The 21,387-nt window shown below is 45.8% G+C and overlaps 1 protein-coding gene across 1 annotated transcript in view; it reads right to left on the bottom strand.

The window, feature by feature from the left end:
* Window positions 1-21,387, bottom strand: part of WWP1 (WW domain containing E3 ubiquitin protein ligase 1) — a 711,039-nt gene that overhangs the window by 9,095 nt on the left and 680,557 nt on the right. The window contains exon 23 of the mRNA XM_069220436.1: window positions 6,807-6,879. Within this exon, the coding sequence (XP_069076537.1) occupies window positions 6,807-6,879 (73 nt within the window). The remainder of the gene's footprint in view (window positions 1-6,806; window positions 6,880-21,387) is intronic.

Genomic DNA, 21,387 nt, shown 5'->3' with positions numbered 1-21,387 from the left:
GGCTGTGGGAAGAAGACTGGGAGTTCCACTGTTTGGTGTAAATGAAACAGTAAGATGACTTTTGGTAGAAATTTTGGATTTGGGCGTAGTACAACTTTATGTTTGTGTACTTGTATAAATGGTTCTTGAATCGTGAAAGCTTGTATTTCACTAACTCTTCATAATGAAGTGATTGCCACTAGAAATGCTTCTTTCCAAGTTAAGAATTGGATCTGACAAGAGTGCATGGGTTCAAATGGTGGGCCCATAAGTCGTGTAAGTACAATATAAAGATTCCACGCGGGTACTGGTGGAGTTCTTGGAGGTATGATTCGTCTTAGACCTTCCATGAATGCTTTAATGACTGGTATCCTAAATAGGGATTTTGTCTGTCTATTTTGCAAATAGGCAGAAATTGCAGTGAGATGTATTTTGATGGATGAAAAAGCTAGATTTGCTTTTTGTAGGTGATGTAAATATCCTACGATGTCTTGTATGGACGCATCTAACGGAGTTATGTGTTTTGCTTGGCAATAGAAAACAAATCTATTCCATCTGTTCGCATAACATTGCCTAGTGGTAGGTTTTCTTGCTTGTTTAATGACTTCCATACACCAATTTGGAAGGTTTAGATAGCCAAATTCTAAGATTTCAGGAGCCAGATTGCTAAATTGAGAATCACTGGATTGGGGTGTCTGATCTGCTGTTTCTGTTGTGTTAACAGATCTGGCCTGTTTGGGCGCTTGACGTGAGGTACTATTGGGAGGTCCAACAGTGTGGTGTACCATGGCTGGCGTGCCCACGTTGGTGCTATAAGTATTAGTTTGAGTTTGTTTTGACGCACTTTGTTGACTAGAAATAGAATGAATGGGAGAGGGGGAAAAGCGTAAGCAAATATCCCTGATCAGTTGATCCATAGAGCATTGTCCTTGGACTGAGGGTGTGGGTACCTGGACGCGAAGTTTTGGCATTTTGCGTTTTGGTTTGTGGCGAACAGATCTATGCACTCGTGAGTTTGCTGGTGATCTCGACTGAGGTTGTCTGCTAATTGATTGTAAATCCCTGGAATGTATTGAGCTATTAGGTGAAGGTTGTTGTGAATTGCACAATGCCAAATTTTTTGTGCTAGAAGGCAAAGTTGCGATGAGTGTGATACCCTCCTGTTTGTTTAGGTAGTACATTGTTGTCATATTGTCTGTTCTGACAAGAATGCGTTTGTGAGCCAGAAGAGGTTGAAATGCTCTTAGTGCTAGAAAGACTGCTAGCAGCTCTAAGTGATTTATGTGTAGCTGCTTTTGCTTGCTGTCTCACTGTCCCTGTATACTGTGATTGTTGAGGTGTGCTCCGCACCCAATCATTGATGCATCTGTTGTGAGAATGGCGTGAGGCACAGGGTCTTGATAAGGATGCCCTTTGTTTACATTTGTGGGATTCCACCACTGAAGCGAATAGTGTGTTTGGCAGTCTATCAACACTAGATCTTGGAGATGACCCTGTGCCTGCGACCATTGTTTTGCAAGGCACTGTTGTAAGGGCTGCATGTGTAACCGTGTGTTTGGGACAATTGCGATGCATGATGCCATCATGCCTAGGAGTTTAATCACAAATCGGACTGTGTAGTGATGATTTGGCTGTATTTTTGGCAACATGGTTTGGAATGATTGCACACTTTTTGGGCTTGGACTTGCAAGCGCCCTTTGAGTGTTGAGAGTAGCTCCCAAGTACTGCTGAATTTGGGATGGTTACAGGTGTGATTATTGATAATTTATCTAAAACCCTAGTATGTGTAGGGTATCTATTACATAACGTGTGTGATGTTGACACTTTTTTTGAGTGTTGGCCTTTATTAGCCAATCGCTGAGATATGGGGATACATGCATGTGTTGTCTCCTTATGTATGCTGCTGCTACTACGGCAAGGCATTTTGTAAATACTCGGGAGGCTGTTGTTATCCCGAAGGGTAATACCTTGAATTGGTAATGTTTCCTTTTTATAACAAACCTGAGGTATTTTCTGTGAGCAGGATGGATGGGTATGTGAAAATATGCATATTTTAAATCCAGTGTTGACATGTATTCTCCCTGTTGCAGTAATGGGATTACATCTTGTAGTGTCACCATGTGGAAGTGTTCTGATTGAATGTAGAGGTTGAGAGTCCTGAGATCTGATATTGGCTTAGCGTTTTGTCCTTTTTGGGAATTAGGAAATACAGGGAATAAACCCCTGTTCCTTTGTGATGATGAGGCACTAGTTCTATGGCTTGTTTGGTTAATAGTGCCTGCGCCTCTGTAACATTTCCAGATGTTGCGATGATAGTTTGTGTGCTTTTGGGGAATATCTGAGGGAAATGTGTGAATTCTTTGCAGTAACCATGTTGGATAATTGATAGTACCCATGTGTCTGTTGTGATGTTTGACCATTGATTGTGGAACATTTTCAGTCTTCCTCCCACAGGGGATGTGTGTTGGGTGAAGTAGATGGCAAAGTCACTACTTGTTGTTAGTGGCTTGCTTTGCAGATTGGAATTTTCCCCTGGATTTGGGAAATTGCCCTCTGAAGGACCCTCAAAATCCCCCTCTTTGATATTGTGTTTGGTATGAGGGCTTTGTTTGTGAGGTGGTTGGCTCTGAGGGCTGTGGCCGGAAACCTCCCCTATACTGAGGCTTCCGAAATGTCCCTCTGTATTGGGATGAATAAAGAGCTCCCATCGCTTTGGCTGTGTCAGCATCCTTTTTCATTTTTTCTATGGCTGTGTCCACCTGTGTGCCGAAAAACTGCTGTTGGTTGAAGGGAATGTTGAGGACAGCCTGTTGGATCTCAGGTTTAAAACCTAATGATTTGAGCCATGTATGGCACCTAATGGTAACTGCTGTATTTATGGTTCTTGCGGCTGTATCAGCTGAGTCTAACCCAGACCTTATCTGGTTATTTGTTATTGCCTGTCCCTCCTCTACTGCCTGATGAGCTCTCTTTTGGTGTTCTTTGGGGAGATGTTGAATAATGTCCTTTAATCGGCTCCTGGAATATCTGTTGGGCATGTTTGAGCATACCCGGGAGCATGGGTAGACTTTGGTATGTTGCGTGTGTTGAGGACAATGTATTAAAAAGAAAGTCATCCTCAAGTGGTTCAGTATGCATGCTTACATTGTGGAAAGCTGCAGCCCTAGCCAAAACCTGTGTGTAGGAAGTGCTATCTTCAGGTGGAGAGGGCTTAGATGGATAGCACTCTGGGCTGTTGTCTGACACAGGGTCATCATAAAGATCCCACGGATCTGTGTCTTGATGTGACTGCATAGTGTGTGTGGGAGACTGAAGTAGGTGTAGTAGGTGGCGAGACAGTTTGTTGAGGAGAATGAGGAGACTGGGCTGGAGAAAACTGGTGTGGCGGAGATTGCTCTCTTGGCACTTTAGTCTTTGGATGCTCAGTGTCCATACGTCCATGAAATGCCAGCTTTCTTTTAAATTTGAGGTGAGGTGCTTGCCAGTATCCTTGTGGATCTGTATCCTGGCTTGTCTGTCATCAAATTCCTCCATTTGTTGAAGCTCTTCCTCAAATCTATGGCTTTTTTAAAGCTGTTTGAAAAGTCCATGTTCCTCAGTATATGATTGTCTTCTCGGGTCCGAAGCCGTTTTTTTCGGTACCGAAATGCCCGGGGTGGTAGTAGGCCTCGGTTCTTAAAGAGACTTTTGGGGTCTCGACTCCACAGGTCAGGGTCGAATTTTTTCGGAGACTGTGTCTCGACTCGAGCCCAAAGACTTCGATGCAGGTGTGGCCTTTTCTGGTGTCGAAGGTGTTACTTGGTCACTGCTTGATTTTGTCCAGGTAGAGCCATGGCCTTCCGGCAGTGGAATCCCCGAGGCCTTTTGTTTGGTCTTGGTCTGGGCAAGCGTACTCACATGCTGGCCGGCTGTCGGTCGACGTCGGATTCGCCCAAATCGGATCCTTGAACGGAGATGGCAGTGTGGATCATCTCCTCTTCTTCCGCATCGAGGTGTTCGATGCTCTTGGACGCCATTTGTGGCCTTCTCGCCCTTCGGTCTTCTCAAGGTCATCTTGGAACAGAAGGATCTGCAGGCCTCACAAGTATCCTGCCGGTGATTCGGTGACAAACACAGATTACAGACCCGATATTGATCTGTGTAGGGATACTTGGCATGGCACCGAGGGCAGAATCGTAACGGGGTCCGGTCCATGTGACTTCGACGCTTCTTGCGGTCGGGCCGACCAGGCCCAGGTTGGGCATGGGTGCCCCGAAGGGCAACCGAAGGTGTGTGTCTGCCGGTACCGAGGTGTTGATGCAAGATGGGGTGCGATCGAGAACAATACCAACGAATTTCGGTGAATTCACTCGGTCCCGTGACTCGAAAAGACTTCTTCGAAGAAAAACAACTTGTAACACTCCGAGCCCAACACTAGATGGCAGGAACTGTGCATAGCATATGTAGCTGCAGCTACACATGCCACCGAATATATATATATATATATATATATAGAAAATGTCACTTACCCAGTGTACATCTGATCGACTACAGGCTTCCGGGGAGGAGAAAGGGTGCATGTGAATCTGCAGCACTACATGCCAAACAGATGTACATTGGGTAAGTGACATTTTCCGTTTGATGGCATGTGTAGCTGCAGATACACATGCTATGCATAGACTAGAAAGCAGTTACTCGCCCCAAAAATTGCAGTGGCTAGCCTGTAAGAGCTGAAGTTGTTTGAAATAATGTTCTGAAGACAGCTTGGCCAACATTGGCCTGTTGCTTTGAAAGTACATCTACACAATAATGTTTGGTAAATGTATGAGGAGTAGACCATGTGGAAACTTTACATATGTCTGCCATTGGTATGTTTCTTAAGAATGCCATAGACGCACCTTTTTTCCTAGTGGAATGTGCTCTAGGTGTTATCAAAAGTTGTCTTTTTGCCTTAATGTAAAATGTTTGTATGCATTTAACAATCCATCTTGCGAATCCTTGTTTAGAGATAGGATTCCCTTTATGTGGTTGTTGAAAAGCAACAAAAAGTTGTTTTGGTTTCCTAAATTCTTTAGTTCTATCTACATAGTACATTTGAGCTTTTTTGCGGTCAAGAGTATGAAGGGCTCTTTCTGCAACTGAGTCTGGCTGTGGAAAGAAGACTGACAATATCACTGTTTGGTTTATGTGACAAGGCGACACCACTTTTGGCAAAAATTTGGAATTTGTTCTAAGTACAACTTTATGTTTGTGCACTTGGAAAAAAGATTCCTCAAGAGTGAATGCTTGTTTTTCACTAACTCTTCGCAATTAAATAATAGCTACTAGGAAGGCGACCTTCCATGTAAAAAATTGAATCCCACAAGAATGCATGGGTTCAAAAGGTGGGCCCCTGGGTCTGATGAGTACGATATTTAGATTCAAAGTAGGAACAGGTGGTGTTCTAGGTGGAATAATACGTTTTGATCCTTCCATGAAGGCTTTTATAACTGGAACACTGAATAGAGAGGTGTTTTCAATAGTCTGCAAGTATACGGATATTGCAATAAGATGGATTGTAATGGATGAGAAAGCTAGATTCGATTTCTGAAAATGAAGTAGATAGCATACAATATCTTGATGCTGTAAGTGGATCAGTATTTTTAGATTGACAATAGTAAACCAATATTTTCCATTTGTTAGCATAACATTGTCTAGTGGTAGGTTTACAAGCCTGCTTGAGCACTTCCATGCATTCTAATGGACGTTTTAGGTATCCAAATTCTATGACTTCAGGAGCCAAATCGTTAAGTTGAGAGCACTGGGGTTTGGATGCCTGATTTGACCTTTGTTTTGTGTTAACAAATCCGGTCTGTTTGGAGTGAGGTACAACCGACAGGTCTAGAAGTGTGGTGTACCGATGTTATGTCCATGTTGGGGCTATGGGTATCATAGTGAGAGATGTCTGATGTAGTTTGCTAACCAGAAAGGGAAGTAGAGGGAGATGGGGGAAAAGCGTAAGCAAATATCCCTAACCAGTGGATCCACTGAGCATTGCCCTTGGATAGAGGATGTAGGTGTCTGGATGCAAAGTTCTGGCATTTTGCATTTTCGCTTGTTGCAAATAAGTCTATTTCTGGTGTCCCCCACTTTTGAAAGTACTTTTGAAGTACCTGAAACTGAATCTCCCATTCGTGTGTCTGTTGATGGGTCCTGCTTAGGAGATCCGCCAGCTGGTTGTGTATACCTGGAATGTATTATGTTAATAGATGAATGTGATTGTGGATTGCCCATTTCCATATTGTCTGGGATAAAAGGGACAGTTGAGACAAATGTGTCCCGCCTTGTTTTTTGAGGTAATACATGGTCGTCAAATTGTCTGTTCTTATTAGAACAATCTTGTATTTGATAAGAGGTTGAAACGCTTTTAGGGAAAGGAACATAGCTAATAATTCTAAATGGTTTATGTGAAAATTTCTTTGCTTTGAATCCCATTCCCCTTGAATTGTAAGGCTGTTGAGATGAGCTCCCCAACCTATTATTGATGTCAGCTGGCCCACATCTACACACAGTCATTAAAGCTTAGGAGGGCAGAGTTAGCTCACAGCCAGAGTACTCAGTAACCTGGTTAATTGGGAACAACAGCACCCTTGCTTTTGATAGTGCTCAACTGTTACTTTGAAAACATGAGCTGGGTTAAAACAAATGCTCCAAAAAAATCAGGTTGGTAAAGGCAAAGTTTTTAAGCGGCATAAATTATCAGTCTTGCTTTGAGGCTCTTGGATTGAATCAATCACAATCAACAGGCATTTATGTATATATTTTTTTCAAATGTAACAAACATTTGTATTGTAAATGTAGCAACTTACCAAGTATGACTTCTTGGCAACCAGGTTTCCTTACCAACCTTTTCAATACAAAACTTCTGTGGACCATTACTGCCTACAAATTGGTGACAAAGTTGTAATTAGCATAAATTAAATAACCTGTTTATTGAATTAGTGATGCAATTATTATGACTCCACCAGCAATTACAGATATCCCCATGATTAAAGTCGGAATGCATCAAAATGTATTACCTACACTGTAAAGGATGGAAAATCCATTTTATAGAAATTACTAAAAGCAGACTGGTACCATGAATGGTCAAACACCACTGACTTGTCTCTTGCTTGAGCGCCTACATCATGCCAGGCAATCCTAGATTTATACATTTGTCTTGTGTAGGGAAATGCCTCCCTTGGCATGGTTGCCCCCTAACTTTTTGTCTTTTCTTGATGCCAGTTATGATTGAAAGTGTGCTGGGACCCTGCTAACCAGGTCCCAGCACCAGCGTTCTTTCCCTAACCTGTACCTATGTTCCCACAATTGGCACATCCCTGGCACACAGATAAGTACCATGTAACTGGTACCCCTGGTACCAAGGGCCCTGTGGCCAGGGAAGGTCTCTAAGGGCTGCAGCATTTATTATGCCACCCTGGGTACCCCTCATTCAGCACATGCAAACTGCCTCACAGCTTGTGTGTGCGGGTGGGGAGAAAATGACTACGTCGACATGGCACTCCCCTCAGGGTGCCATGCCCTCAACCCACTGCCTGTGGCATAGGTAAGTCACCCATATAGCAGGCCTTACAGCTCTAAGGCAGGGTGCACTATACCACAGGTGAGGGCATAGTTGCACAAGTACTATGCCCCTACAGTGTCTAAGCCAAATAAGTGCAGGGTAGCCATAAAGAGTATATGCTCTTGGAGTCTGTCAATTATGAACTCTGCAGTTCCAGAACGGCTACACTGAAATCTGGGAAGTTTGGTATCAAACTCCTCAGCACAATAAATGCACACTGATGCCAGTGTGGGATTTATTGAACAATGCACACAGAGGGCATCTTAGAGATGCCCCATGTATACCAGTCCAATTCCTAGTGTTAGGCTGACCAGTTCCTGACAGCCTGCCACAACCAGACGAGTTTCTGGCCACATGGGGTGAGTGCCTTTGTCACTCTGTGGCCAGGAACAAAGCCTGCACTGGGTGGAAGTGCTTCTCACCTCCCCCTGAAGGAACTGTAACACCTGGCGGTGAGCCTCAAAGACTCATGCCTGTTGTTACAGTGCCCCAGGGCATCCCAGCTAGTGGAGATGCCCGCCCCTCAGGACACAGCCCCCACTTTTGGCAGCAAGTCCGGAGGAGATAATGAGAAAAACAAGGAGGAGTCACCCACCAGTCAGGACAGCCCCCAAGGTGTCCTGAACTGAGGTAACCCCTGCCTTAAGAAATCCTCCATCTTCGTTTTGGAGAATTCCACCAATAGAAATAGGGATGTGCCCCCCTCCCCTCAGGGAGGAGGCACAAAGAGGGTGTAGCCACCCTCCAGGGCAGTAGCCATTGGCAACTGCCCCCCAAACCTAAGCACACCCCTAAATTCAGTATTTAGGGGCGACCCTGAACCCAGGCAATCAGATTCCTGCAACCTGAAGAAAGAAGAAGGACTGCTGACCTGAAAGCCTCCCAGAGATGTCGGAGACACCAAATGACCTGGCCTCAGACCCACCGGCCTGTCTCCAGACTCAAAGAACTTGCACAGCGACGCATCCAGCGGGACCAGCGACCTCTGAGGACTCAGAGGACTGACCTGTACCTAAAGGACCAAGAACCTCCTGAGGACAGTAGGCTCTATCCAGTAACAGCAACAAAATTGCAACAAAGAGGCAACTTTAAAGAGACTCTCACTTCCCACCAGAAGCGTGAGTCTTCACACTCTGCACCAGATGCCCCTGGCTCGAGTTTGGAGAAACCAACACTGCAGAGAGGACTCCCAGGCAACTCCAACGACGTGGACACCCTGAGTCGACCTCCCTGCACCCCCACAGCGACGCTTGCAGAGAGGATCCAGAGGCTCCCCCTGACCGCGACTGCCTGGGAACAAAGGAACCCGACGCCTGGACCAAGCACTGCACTGGCCCTAAAAGCGCAGCAGGGGGTCAGCCTGCCCAAATTTGAGGTACATGGCCTCATAAAACTCCGTCAGCTGGGCAGGGGTGGCTCTGGCTCCTGAAAAGTGAGGGAGGCGCAGAGTGGACCCAGAAGGAGCTCTGCAGAAGGAGGCCTACTGCATCATTGCTCTTCCTTCATTGCCGAGTGATGGAGTTAAGTTGAAGAACTTTTTTGCCTCCTTCGACTTATTTCTTTTATGACCTGTCCAGAAGATTTTGAATGGGATGACGAAGAGTGGTGATCACTCTGTGAGCGGTCTTGTGACCTTCCTCTCGGATGCAACTGGGAGTGATGCGCAGTTGAGTGCCGGACCGAGATAAGCTTCAGGGACTACTCCCTCAAAGCATTCGGGTTCATGGCCCAGCACTCAGAGCACGACAGTGGGTCAAGGTCTCACTCCACACACCACAAACCACAAACAGACGAGGTGCGGATCCATCACTAACAACATTTGTTGACAGGAGTCACACAGATTGAACCTGGTCTTCTGTGATATCCCTCGACGCACCAAAAGTGAAAAATAACAAAAAAGACGGTGGTCAAAAAATGACTAAGGGTAATTATTCTCAGATCTGCGCATGGCGCAGAAAGAAAAGAATTGACCTCAGCACGCTGGCATAGCGCCTATATACAACCGCGACATCACGGCAACCACAACGCCGCACGTGGATTTGACCAACTCCACCTGAGGGCATGCAAGGCTACTGCTCAAAGAAAAATCTACAGATCCAGTCTGACGCCTGTAGGAAATTCTAAGGTAAGTAATCTTCAACTAGAATGTCTCTACCAGATAAGTCATCACCAAAGGTAAGTAACTTGTTCTTCTTGACCAAACTGCATTTTAGATTCTTTGTACAATTTCAAGACTACTAGCCATTCTGTTTGAGTCACTGTAACTTTCGTTGTTTTTCTTTTAATAGGACAGGAATTTTCACAAGTTTCAGATATTGCCCTTTTTTTTTTTTTTTTTTTTTTACATCATCAGCCATTAAATCCTACCGAGAAGTCAAGTTACAAGGTGTAGTTGCCAGTCAAATAAGAAAGCCAGATTTTCAAGGCTTTTTTTTTTTTAAACAAGATGTAGGAAGTTGGCTCTGTATAGATATCTCAAAGTGAGAGATAGTGTGCACAGAGTCCAAGGGTTCCCCTTAGAGGTAAGATAGTGGCAAAATTAGATAATTCTAATGCTCTATTTTGTGGTAGTGTGGTCGAGCAGTAGGCTTATCAGAGGGTAGTGTTAAGCATTTGTTGTACACACACAGGCAATAAATGAGGAACACCCACTCAAAGACTTACTGCAGGCCAATAGTTTTTATTTAGAAAAATATATTTTCTTAATTTATTTTTAGAACCACAAGATCAAGATTTGAAGAAAATACATAAAATGCAAGTTACTTCACATAGGTATGTTAGGTACTTTGGATTAGAGCAGTAACGTACACAGTTTTAGTAAAAATGGCAATAAGCTATTTTAAAAGTGGACACTGCAAAAATCAACAGTTCCTGGGGGAGGTAAGGAATGGTTAGTTTGCCAGGTAAGTAAAGCACTTACAAGTCTCAGTTCCTGGGCATAGGAAGCCTACTGTTGGGGGTGCAAGGCAACACCAAAGTTATCACACCAGCAGCTCAGGGACGGTCAGGTGCAGAGGTCAAAGAGGTGCCCAAAACACATAGGTGCCTAAGGAGGGTGCTCCTGTTCCAGTCTGCCAGCAGGTAAGTACCCACGTCCTCGGAGGGCAGACCAGGGGGGTTTTGTAGAGCACTGGGGGGGACACAAGTAGGCACTCAAAACACACCCTCAGCGGCACAGGGGCAGCCGGGTGCAGTGTGCAAAGCAGGAGTCTGGTTTTGTATAGGATTCAAAGGAGGAACCCGGGGGTCACTCTAGCGGTGCAGGCAGGACACAGGTGGGCTTCTAGGGCCAGCCACTGACTGGGCTAGGCAGAGGGTCGTCTGGGGGTTACTCCTGAACTGAGGTTCGGTTCCTTCTGGTCCTGGGGGATGCGGGTGCTGTGGTTGGTCCAGGCATCGGGTTCCTTGTTACAGGCAGTCGCGGTAAGGGGAGCCTCTGGATTTTCTCTGCATGAGTCGCTGTGGGAGTCCAGGGGGGTCGTCTTGAGCTACTCGCAAGTTCACAGTCACCTGGGAGCCCTCCTTGTGCTGTTGGTTCTCTGAAGCTTGAGCCGGGGGCGTCGGGTGCAGAGGGTGAAGTCTCACGCTTCCGGCGGGAAGAGTGAGGTCTTTAAAAGGTGCAAGAAAGTGGCTAAGTTGTTGAGCAGAGCCGCTGCTCACAGGAGTTTCTTGGTCCTTTGGTTCAGGGCAGTCCTCTGAGGCTTCAGAGGTCGCTGGTCCCTGTCTGATGCGTCGCTGTTGCAGTTTTCTTCGAATCAGGAGACAGGCCGGTAGGGCTGGGGCCAAAGCAGTTGTCGTGTCTATCGTCTCTGCAGGGCTTTCAGGTCAGCAGTCCTTCTTCTTGGTTCAGGTTGCAGGAATCTGATTTCCTGGGTTCTGGGGTGCCCCTAAATACTAAATTTAGGGGGGTGTTTAGGTCTGGGGGGCAGTAGCCAATGGCTACTGTCCTGGAGGGTGGCTACATCCCTAATCCTATTGGGAGAATCCTCCAAACTTAAGATGGAGGATTTATAAAGGCAGGGGTCACCTCAGCTCAAGGCACCTTAGGGACTGTCCTGATTGGTGGGTGACTCCTCCTTGTTTTTCTCACTATCTCCTCCTCCAGCCTTGCCACCAAAAGTGGGCGCAGTGGCTGGAGGGGCGGGCATCTCCACTAGCTGGGATGCGCTGGGGCGCTGTAATAAAAGGGGTGAGCCTTTGAGGCTCACCGCCAGGTGTTACAGTTCCTGCAAGGGGAGGCGAGAAGCACCTCCACCCAGTGCAGTCTTTGTTCCTGGCCACAGAGTGACAAAGGCACTCTCCCCATGTGGCCAGCAACGCGTCTGGTTGTGGCAGGCTGGCAGAAACTGGTCAGCCTAACACTAGAAGTCGTACTGATATTCAGGGGGCATCTTTAAGATGCCCTCTGGGGTGCATTTTACAATACATTCCACACTGGCATCAGTTAGCATCTATTGTGCTGAGAAGTTTGATACCAAACTTCCCAGATTTCAGTGTAGCCATTATGGAACTGTGGAGTTCTTATTTGACAATCTCCCAGACCATATACTCTTTATGGCTACCCTGCACTTACAATGTCCAAGGTTTTGCTTAGACACTGTAGGAGCATAGTGCTCATGCACATATGTCCTCACCTGTGGTATAGTGCACCCTGCCTTAGGGCTGTAAGGCCTGCTAGGAGGGTGACTTACCTATGCCACAGGCAGTGTGAGGTTGGCATGGCACTCTGAGGGGTGTACCATGTCGACTTAGTTATTTTCTCCCCACCAGCACACACAAGCTGTAAGGCAGTGTGCATGTGCAGAGTGAGGGGTCCCCAGGGTGGCATAAGACATGCTGCAGCCCTTAGAGACCTTCCCTGGCATCACAGCCCCTGGTACCAGGGGTACCATTTACAAGGAACTTATCTGAGTGCCAGTGCTGTGCCAATTGTGGAAGCAAAGGCACAGTTTAGGGAAAGAACACTGGTGCTGGGGCCTGGTTAGCAGGGTCCCAGCACACTTTCATCATAACTGGCATCAGCAAAAGGCTAAAAGTCAGGGGGTAACCATGCCAATGAGGCATACACAAACCCCCCCCAACCCAAACGAAAGAGGATGAGTCTAACCTTTCCCAAGAGAGTATTCATTTTCTAAGTGGAAGAACCTGGAAAGACCATCAGCATTGGCATGGGCAGTCCCAGGTCTGTGTTCCACTACAAAGTCCATTCCCTGTAGGGATATGGACCACCTCAGCAGTTTAGGGTTTTCTCCTTTCTTTTGCATTAGCCATCTGAGAGGTCTGTGGTCAGTTTGAACTATGAAGTGAGTACCAAAAAGGTATTGTCTCAGCTTCTTCAGGGACCAGACCACAGCAAAGGCCTCCCTCTCAATGGCACTCCAACGCTGCTCCCTGGGGAGTAACCTCCTGCTAATAAAAGCAACAGGCTGGTCAAGGCCATCATCATTTGTTTGGGACAGGATTGCCCCTATCCCATGCTCAGAGGCATCTTTCTGCACAATTAACTGCTTATAGTAATCTGGGGCTTTCAAAACTGGTGCTGTACACATAGCTGGCTTCAGGGTGTCAAAGGCCTTTTGACAGTCTACGGTACAGTTCACTTTCTTGGGCATTTTCTAAGAGGTAAGTTCTGTGAGGGGTGTCACTATGGATCCATATCCCTTCACAAACCTCCTATAGTATCCAGTCAAGCCAAGGAATGCCCTGACTTGAGTCTGGGGTTTTGGAGCTACCCAGTCCAGAATAGTCTGGATCTTGGGTTGGAGTGGCTGAACTTGGCCTCCACCTACAAGGTGTCCCAAGTAAACCACAGTTCCCTGCCCTATCTGGCATTTGGATGCCTTGATAGAGAGGCCTGCTGATTGCAGGGCATGCAAAACCTTCCTCAGGTGGACCAGGTGATCCTGCCAGTTGGAGCTAAAGACAGCAATATCATCAAGATAAGCTACACTAAAGAACTCCAAGCCAGCAAGGACTTGATTCACCAACCTTTGGAAGGTGACAAGGGCATTCTTTAAGCCAAAGGGCATCCCAGTAAACTGTTAGTGCCCATCAGGTGTAGAGAATGCTGTTTTCTCTTTTGCTCCAGGTGCCATTCTTATTTGTCAGTACCCTGCTGTTAAGTCAAAGGTACTTAAGTATTTGGCAGCACCTAATTTATCTATGAGCTCATCTGCCCTTGGAATGGGGTGAACATCTGTCTTGGTGACAGAGTTAAGCCCTCTGTAGCCCACACAAAAGCTCATCTCTCTCTTGCCATCATCTGTGTGAGGTTTGGGGACCAAGATCACTCGGCTAGCCCAGGGATTGTCAGAGTGCTCAATGACTCCCAACTCCAGCATCTTGTGGACTTCCACTTTGATGCTTTCCTTAACTTGGTCAGACTGTCAGGAGTTAAAGAAAATAACTCAGCAAACTGCTGGAGGACCTGCCTGCAGTCAGCCTGCTGTTGGCCAGAGAGGGTGTCTGAATAGATCACCCCGTCTACTGAGCCATCTTTAGGGTCAGTGGAGAGGAGATCAGGGAGAGGTTCATTCTCAGCTTCCTGATCCTCATCTGTCACCATTAACATGTTTACATCTGCCCTATCATGAATGAGTTTGAGGCGGTTCACATGGATAACCCTCTTGGGGCTCCTGCTAGTGGCTAGGTCCACCAGGTAGGTGACCTGACTCTTTTTCTCAAGAACTGGGTAAGGGCCACTCCATCTGTCCTGAAGTGCCCTTGGATCCACAGGCTCCAGATGCCAGATTTTCTGCCCTGGCTGAAACTCAACCATAGCAGCCATTTGGTCATACAACATCTTCTGGAGCTGTTGGCTGGCCTCAAGGTTTTTGCTTGCCTTTTCCATGTACTCTGCCATCCGTGAACGTAGGCTTAGTACATAGTTCACCACATCTTGTTTAGGCTCATGGAGAGGTCTCTCCCAGCCTACTTTTACAAGTGCTAGTGGTCCCCTAACAGGATGGCTAAACAGAAGCTCAAAGGGGGAAACCGCTACTCCCTTCTATGGCACCTCTCTGTAGGCGAAAAGCAGGCATGGCAAGAGGACATCCCATCTCCTTTTGAGGTTTTCAGGGAGCCCCATGATCATGCCCTTCAATGTCTTGTTGAATCTCTCAACAAGACCACTGGTTTGTGGATGGTATGTGTGGTGAGAACGTGCAAGTTACCCCACACTCATTCCGCATGTTTCAGGTAAGGTGACATGAAGTTGGTACCTCTATCAGAAACCACGTCCTTAGGAAATCCCACTCTGGTAAAAATACCCATGGGTGCTTTAGCTACTGCTTGAGCAGTAGTGGACCTATGGGGAATTGCTTTAGGGTACCTGGTAGCATGCTCCACTACTACCAGAATATATTGGTTCCCTGATGCTGTGGGAGGTTCAAGTGGACCCACTATGTCCACTCCCACTATCTGAAAGGGGACCCCACCACTGGAAGTGGAATGAGGGGGGGCCTTTGGATGGCCACCTGTCTTACCACTGGCTTGACAGGTGACACAGGAGGTGCAAAACTCCTTAACCTTCTGGGACATATTGGGCCAAAAGAAATGGTTGACCAACCTCTCCCATGTCTTGGTTTGTCCCAAATGCCCAGCAAGGGGAATGTCATGGGCTACGATCAGAATGAACTCCCTAAACTCCTGAGGCACTACCACTCTCCTAGTGGCACCAGGTTTGGGATCTCTTGCCTCAGTGTAAAGGAGTCCATCTTCCCAATAGACCCTGTGGGTCCCACTGACATTGCCTTTTTGTTGCTCAGCCGCTTGCAGTCTTAGGCCGTCAAGTGTGGGACAACTGTTTTGTCCCTTAGACAGCTGTTCCCTTGTGGGTCCCCCTGGGCCCAAGAGCTCAACCTGATAAGGCTCCATCTCCATGGACTCAGTTCCCTCAGGGGATAGAACATCTTCCAGAGAAGAAAGGTTCTGCTTTTTTTGCTGTGCAGAAGGTGGTTCCCCAGTCTGCTTTCCTTTCCTCTTGGAAGGTTGGGCCATTATTCCAGACTCCAATACCTCTTTTTCACCCTGTGCCCTTGTCTGCGCTCTTTTCTTGACACACACCAGTTCAGGGATACCCAGCATGGCTGCATGGGTCTTGAGCTCTACCTCAGCCCATGCGGAGGACTCCAGATCATTCCCTAGCAAACATTCTACTGGAATTGTAGAGACTACCACCTGTTTCAGGCCAGTGACCCCTCCCCATTCTAAAGGTAGCTTTAGTTTGATTGCCAGCATTCATGACTGGATATGTCTGTCCAGCCAGGTACTATCCTGGAGACACCAGTTTGTCTGTCACCATTGTGACACTGGCACCTGTATCCCTCAGGGCTTCTACCTTATTCCCATTTATCAAGAGCTGCTGTCTGTATTTTTGCAAGTTAGGCAGCCAGGCAGCAAGTGTGGCTAAATCCACCCCACCCTCTGAGACTAGTGTAGCTTCAGTGTGAACCCTGATTTGCTCTGGGCACACGGTTGATCCGACCTGGAGACTGGCTATTCCAGTACTAACTGGAGTAGTAGTTTTTGTGGGACTTTTCTTTGGACAGGCCTTGTCTCCAGTTTGGTGTCCATGCTCTCTACCGTTTTGACACCAGGCCTTCTTCGGATGAATGTTTTTACCCTTATACCCATTTGTGGACTGTGAAGAGGCTCTGGGCCCACCCTCCCAAGCAGGCTTTTGGGGCCCTGTAGAAGACTTTACTTTAGTCCTTGGATGTCTCACCACCCTTCCCATGGGGAGGCTTCTTTTGGTCACCCCCTGTGGAAGCCTTGGTCACCCTAGTCTTCACCCAGTGGTCTGCCTTGTTTCCCAATTGTTGGGGAGAAATTGGACCTAGGTCTACCAGATGCTGATGCAGTATGTCATTGAAGCAATTACTTAACAGATGTTCTTTCATACATAAATTATACAGCCCATCATAATCACTTACACCTCTGCCAGTTATCCAACCATCTAGTGTTTTGACTGAGAAGTCAACAAAATCAACCCAGGTCTGGCTCGAGGATTTGTGAGCCTCCCTGAACCTAATTCTGTACTCCTCAGTTGAAAATCCAAAGCCCTCAATCAGGGTAGCCTTCATGAGGTCATAAGATTCTGCATCTTTACCAGAAAGTGTGACAAGCCTATCCCTACACTTTCCAGTGAATATTTCCCAAAGGAGAGGTCCCCAGTGAGATCTGCTTACTTTTCTGGTTGCACAAGCCCTCTCAAAAGCTGTGAACCACTTGGGGATGTCATCACCATCTTTATATTTAGTTACAATCTCTTTGCGGATTTTTAGGATGTCAGTATTCTCTCTGACCCTATTTAAGTGGCTGCCACCATTTATGGGACTTAAGCTCATCTCTTTTCTTTCCCTTTCTATGGCTAGGAGCTGCTTCTCCAAAGCCAATCTTTTAGCCATCCTGGCTAACAGGAGGTCATCTTCATTGAGGCTGTCCTCAATGCTGATAGAGGCACTGATCTCCACTGCAGAAGAACCAGGTTCTCTGACTATGATTTGTGGAGTCAGGGTTCTGTGAACCCTGTTCTCCCTAATTAGGACAGGAGGGGTGTGTTCTTCCTCCTGTTCACTAATTTCCCCATCTGAAGGAGCATCCTCCACATCAGAGGGGTGTTCCCTTGTGAACTCTGCCAAGAGCTCCTAGAGCTTTGCCTTGGTAGGGTTGGTCCCAGTCTATCTTTTTTATCTTACAGAGAGACCTCAACTCTGACATCCCTAGATGCAGGTAAGGTGTGAGGTTGAGTTCCATCACTGTCTCTTTTGTTTGACTCATTATCACTCTAAAAGTTGGGATTACTTTTTAAGAATCTAAATGCTACTTCTAGAACTTAAAATCCTAACGTTTACAAACTTTTAAACTTCAAAAGAAATGCTAACAGGGACCTACAAGGCCCTAGCAGGACTTTTAAAAAAGTTGAAAAATAGTCAAATTGCAAAAATCAATTTCTAATGACAATTTTGGGAATGTTAGTCATGTGATCGGGTATTGGCTGAGTAGTCCAGCAAATGCAAAGTCTTAGACCCCACCGCTGACCCACCAATGTAGGAAGTTGGCTATGCATGTACTATCTCAAAGTGAGAGATAGTGTGCATAGAGTCCAAGGGTTCCCCTTAGAGGTTGATAGTGGCAAATTTAGATAAAACCAATGCTTTATTTTGTGGTAGTGTGGTCGAGCAGTAGGCTTATCAGAGAGTAGTGTTAAGCACTAGTGTTACTTTAACAACATGCTGTATTGGCGGTGTCCACTGTGCAGCACATTCTAGTATTAGAAAGACTCATGACTCCTGCAATGATGTCCTCCCCTCCCCAAGACACCCAAATATTCTCAAGACGATGTTGGAGATGTTCATCCAGTTGCAACATTTGAAAACTATAATATCTTAACAGTACATGCAAGTCTTGACTGGGCTATCAAGTTGCTGTGCCCATTGCCATTCTATTTTTTGATGGGATAAAGGCATTTATCTGGTGTTGGGGCCTATGATTAGCAGACCTTTTGAGAACTGTGTGAACCACAAGAGGATATGAATTAACAAATCCCCCTACAAAAAGTGGGTTTAAGGAACTGCTTTGCACTTGCAATTCATCCTCTGTTTTATACATTTTGTTTGCATTTCTGCCACTGCTTCTCAAAATAGTTTTAAAACGGAAAAGTACTAGTGTGTGAGATCAGTTTTAGACAAGGTTTTGACCACGCAATGTGTTTCCACCTGTTCAACTCCCAGCCTAACGCCATTTTACACTGCAGCTCTTTCTTTGACTACGAAGAAATTTCATTTGGAAAAGATGTCCAAATGCAGTATCGTTTTACAGGGTCCTCCTTATCTGCCTCAAATATGCACTTAATCCACGTGTACTCACTTTGTGGGACAACGTCCTTAAAAAATGATCCTCTTCTTCATCCAGGATTGTGTAATGCTGTGACAATGATGGTGAATATTTGGTGTCACTTTGAGGAGCAGGTAAATGATGAATAATAGGTTGTTGATCTCTGATTTGGTAGTCATGGACATAACACTTTAGAACACAATAGTGACACAAATCTGGTGAAATTAATTCCACAAACGAGATACTGCACCTGATAACTACCTAATAGTGCCTCAAGATGGTCAACTATGTCATGAAATACTGGTTGATTTGGCTGCGTTCGATAAAAGTAAGTTTTGTCTCTTGTCTTTTGATGAAGGTGTGTCAGAGAGGAGTTTTTCAGATTCTATAAGGTTTTTTGTGTGGAGCAGCAGATGGTCCCAAAGCCAAGAGTATGCCTTGAGAAATAGGCTTTTTTGATGCTAGACATTTGTGTTTTTTTTTCGGACCTAACCTTCTCACTTTCAGGTCAGTTGAGGTTACTGGAGGAAAGACTGAAAATGGAGTCTGGACCTTTTAGATTGCGGCGTGTGTTTCAAGTGGTGAGCAAAAAGAGCTTCTTGCTCTTGGTTGCCCTTGGCATCAATGTACTCAACCTTCAAAGCCATCTTGCCCTGAACGTTCAATGCCAGAGCAGTGTAGTAAGCCACTGTATGATCACATTGGCTATGGATGGTACATGTATACATGAAATGCTGGCACGCTTAAAAGCTTTCTTTGTCTTGATCGAGGAGAAACAGATTGCAAACCGCATGTCAATCAGATTGTGTCACTTTTGCATGACAGCGGCCAAAATCAAAGTAAATGTAAGTGAAGGAAAATGTTACTTACCCTGTAAGCCTTTGTTTGTGGAATGTAGGGCAGTAATTCACTTGCTGTGCATACTCCTGAATCTAGTGTTGGGCTTGGGCATGTACAACTTGTTTTACTTTGAAGAAGCGTTTGAGTCACCGGAGCTAATGATCCACCTATTGCTGGTAATGCACATGGGCATCAACTTCACTGCTCGACTGCTTTCCTGCCTAGAGGGCGAGATTGTGGATGGAGCATAGCGGTAGAGCAAAGACGACCATGCAAAGTAACTGAAAGATAACCTTAGTAAAGAAAAAACATCTGCAACAAACCCAGGCAAACGGGGAGGAAGGTGCACGCATGAAGTCTATAGCACTACATGACATGAACAGATGCTTACAGAGTAATTAACATTTTCCGTTCATGGCATGTGTGGCAATAGATACACATGCTGTGCATAGACTGTAAGCCATTCTCCCAAACGTGGTGGCTTAGCCTGACCATTTCGCAGATGATAGTTGCATAGCAGGTCTGCACACGCTCCAGGAGCCTCCGTGCAACACCTGCGTTGAAAAATGTCATGGCCCTTACATGGTTTGGAGTGGGACTGAAAAAGCTTAGGTGTCTGATGGAAGGGTTTCACTGGAAAGAAACTTGGAGACCACCTCGAAAAGGAGGTTAGGATTTGGTTCTGAAAACCACTCCAACGTGATGGCCCTGAAAGAAAGGTTCTTCCAAATTAAGACTGAGCCTCACTGGCCCACCTGCAGAAGTAATGGCTACAAGGGAATCCACGCTCCAGGAGCCTCCGTGCAACACCTGCGTTGAAAAATGTCATGGCCCTTACATGGTTTTGAGTGGGACTGAAAAAGGCTTAGTTGTCTGATGGAAGGGTTTCATTGGAAAGAAACTTGGAGACCACCTCGAAAAGGAGGTTAGGATTTGGTTCTGAAAACCACTCCAACGTGATGGCCCTGAAAGAAAGGTTCTTCCAAATGAAGACTGAGCCTCACTGGCCCACCTGCAGAAGAAATGGCTACAAGGGAATCCACATTTCAAAAAAGAAATTAAAGTGAGCAAGAGTGAAGTGATTCAAAAGGATAGCCCATGATCCTCATGAGAACTATATTTGAATGTCCAAAGCAGAGCGGGAGGCATCTATGGCGGAATGGTCTGTTTGAGGCCTTTTATGAAAGCCTTAATGGCTAGAAGTGGGAGTATTACTATTCTGTAAACAGGCAACACATCAGTTAAATGTAGTGTAATGGAGGTGAATTAAGACTTGCTTTCAATGGGTTCAAGGTGATTCATGCAGTGCCCAGTACTGCAGTTGTGAAAGGAATGTCACGTATAGCACAGTATTGCAGGAATCATTGTCATCTGACTGGGTAGCAGGCCCTATTGGTGGATAGGCTTGTGTCCTTGAGAATAGCTATGCACTTTACCAGAAGGTTAAGTAAAGTAAACTGTAAGATCTCAGGACCCAGACCAGAAGGTTAAGCTGCTGAGAAGTGAGGTGCCATGTGGTGGTGTGGCTTTTGGGTGAGAATGTCTGTGTGAAGCTGGCTCTGCTTATGGTATATCAAAATGAGGTATATTGTGCACAAAGTCCAGGGATTCCCCAGAGGCTTAACAGAGGCTAAAGTAGATAATACTAATGCTCTCTTCTGTGGTATGGGGTCGAGCAGTTAGGCTTATCAGAGGGTAGTTCAAAGCACTAGATTGTACACCCACAGACAACAGACAAAGCAAACACTCAATGATTTAACTCAAGATCAATTGTTTTTATACAGCAAAAATTTATTTTGTTAATTTCTAGACCCACAAGATTCAAGTTGCAGGTAAGTACATAAATATATATTTTGAATACGTATCAATACCACTGTGATTGGAATTGGTAAGTTGTACAGTTTGTGAATGAATGGCAATAATCTGTTTTAAAAGTTGACAGTGCAATTTTCAGAACAGTTCCTGGGGGGAAGAAACGTTAGTACATTTTACAGGTAAGTACAGAACTTACAGTTCCAGTCTCCGGAGGATAAGAAGTCCACAGGTTGGGGTTCAAGTTAACCCCAAAAACCCACTACCAGCAACATGGGGCTGACCAGGTGCAGAGGTCAAATATGAGGCAAACTTAACATGGGCTCCTATGCAGACTG

This window comes from Pleurodeles waltl, chromosome 2_2, assembly GCF_031143425.1.
Source record: "Pleurodeles waltl isolate 20211129_DDA chromosome 2_2, aPleWal1.hap1.20221129, whole genome shotgun sequence".
Taxonomy (NCBI): Eukaryota; Metazoa; Chordata; class Amphibia; order Caudata; family Salamandridae; genus Pleurodeles; species Pleurodeles waltl.
This window is presented reverse-complemented; position numbering and strand designations above follow the sequence as displayed.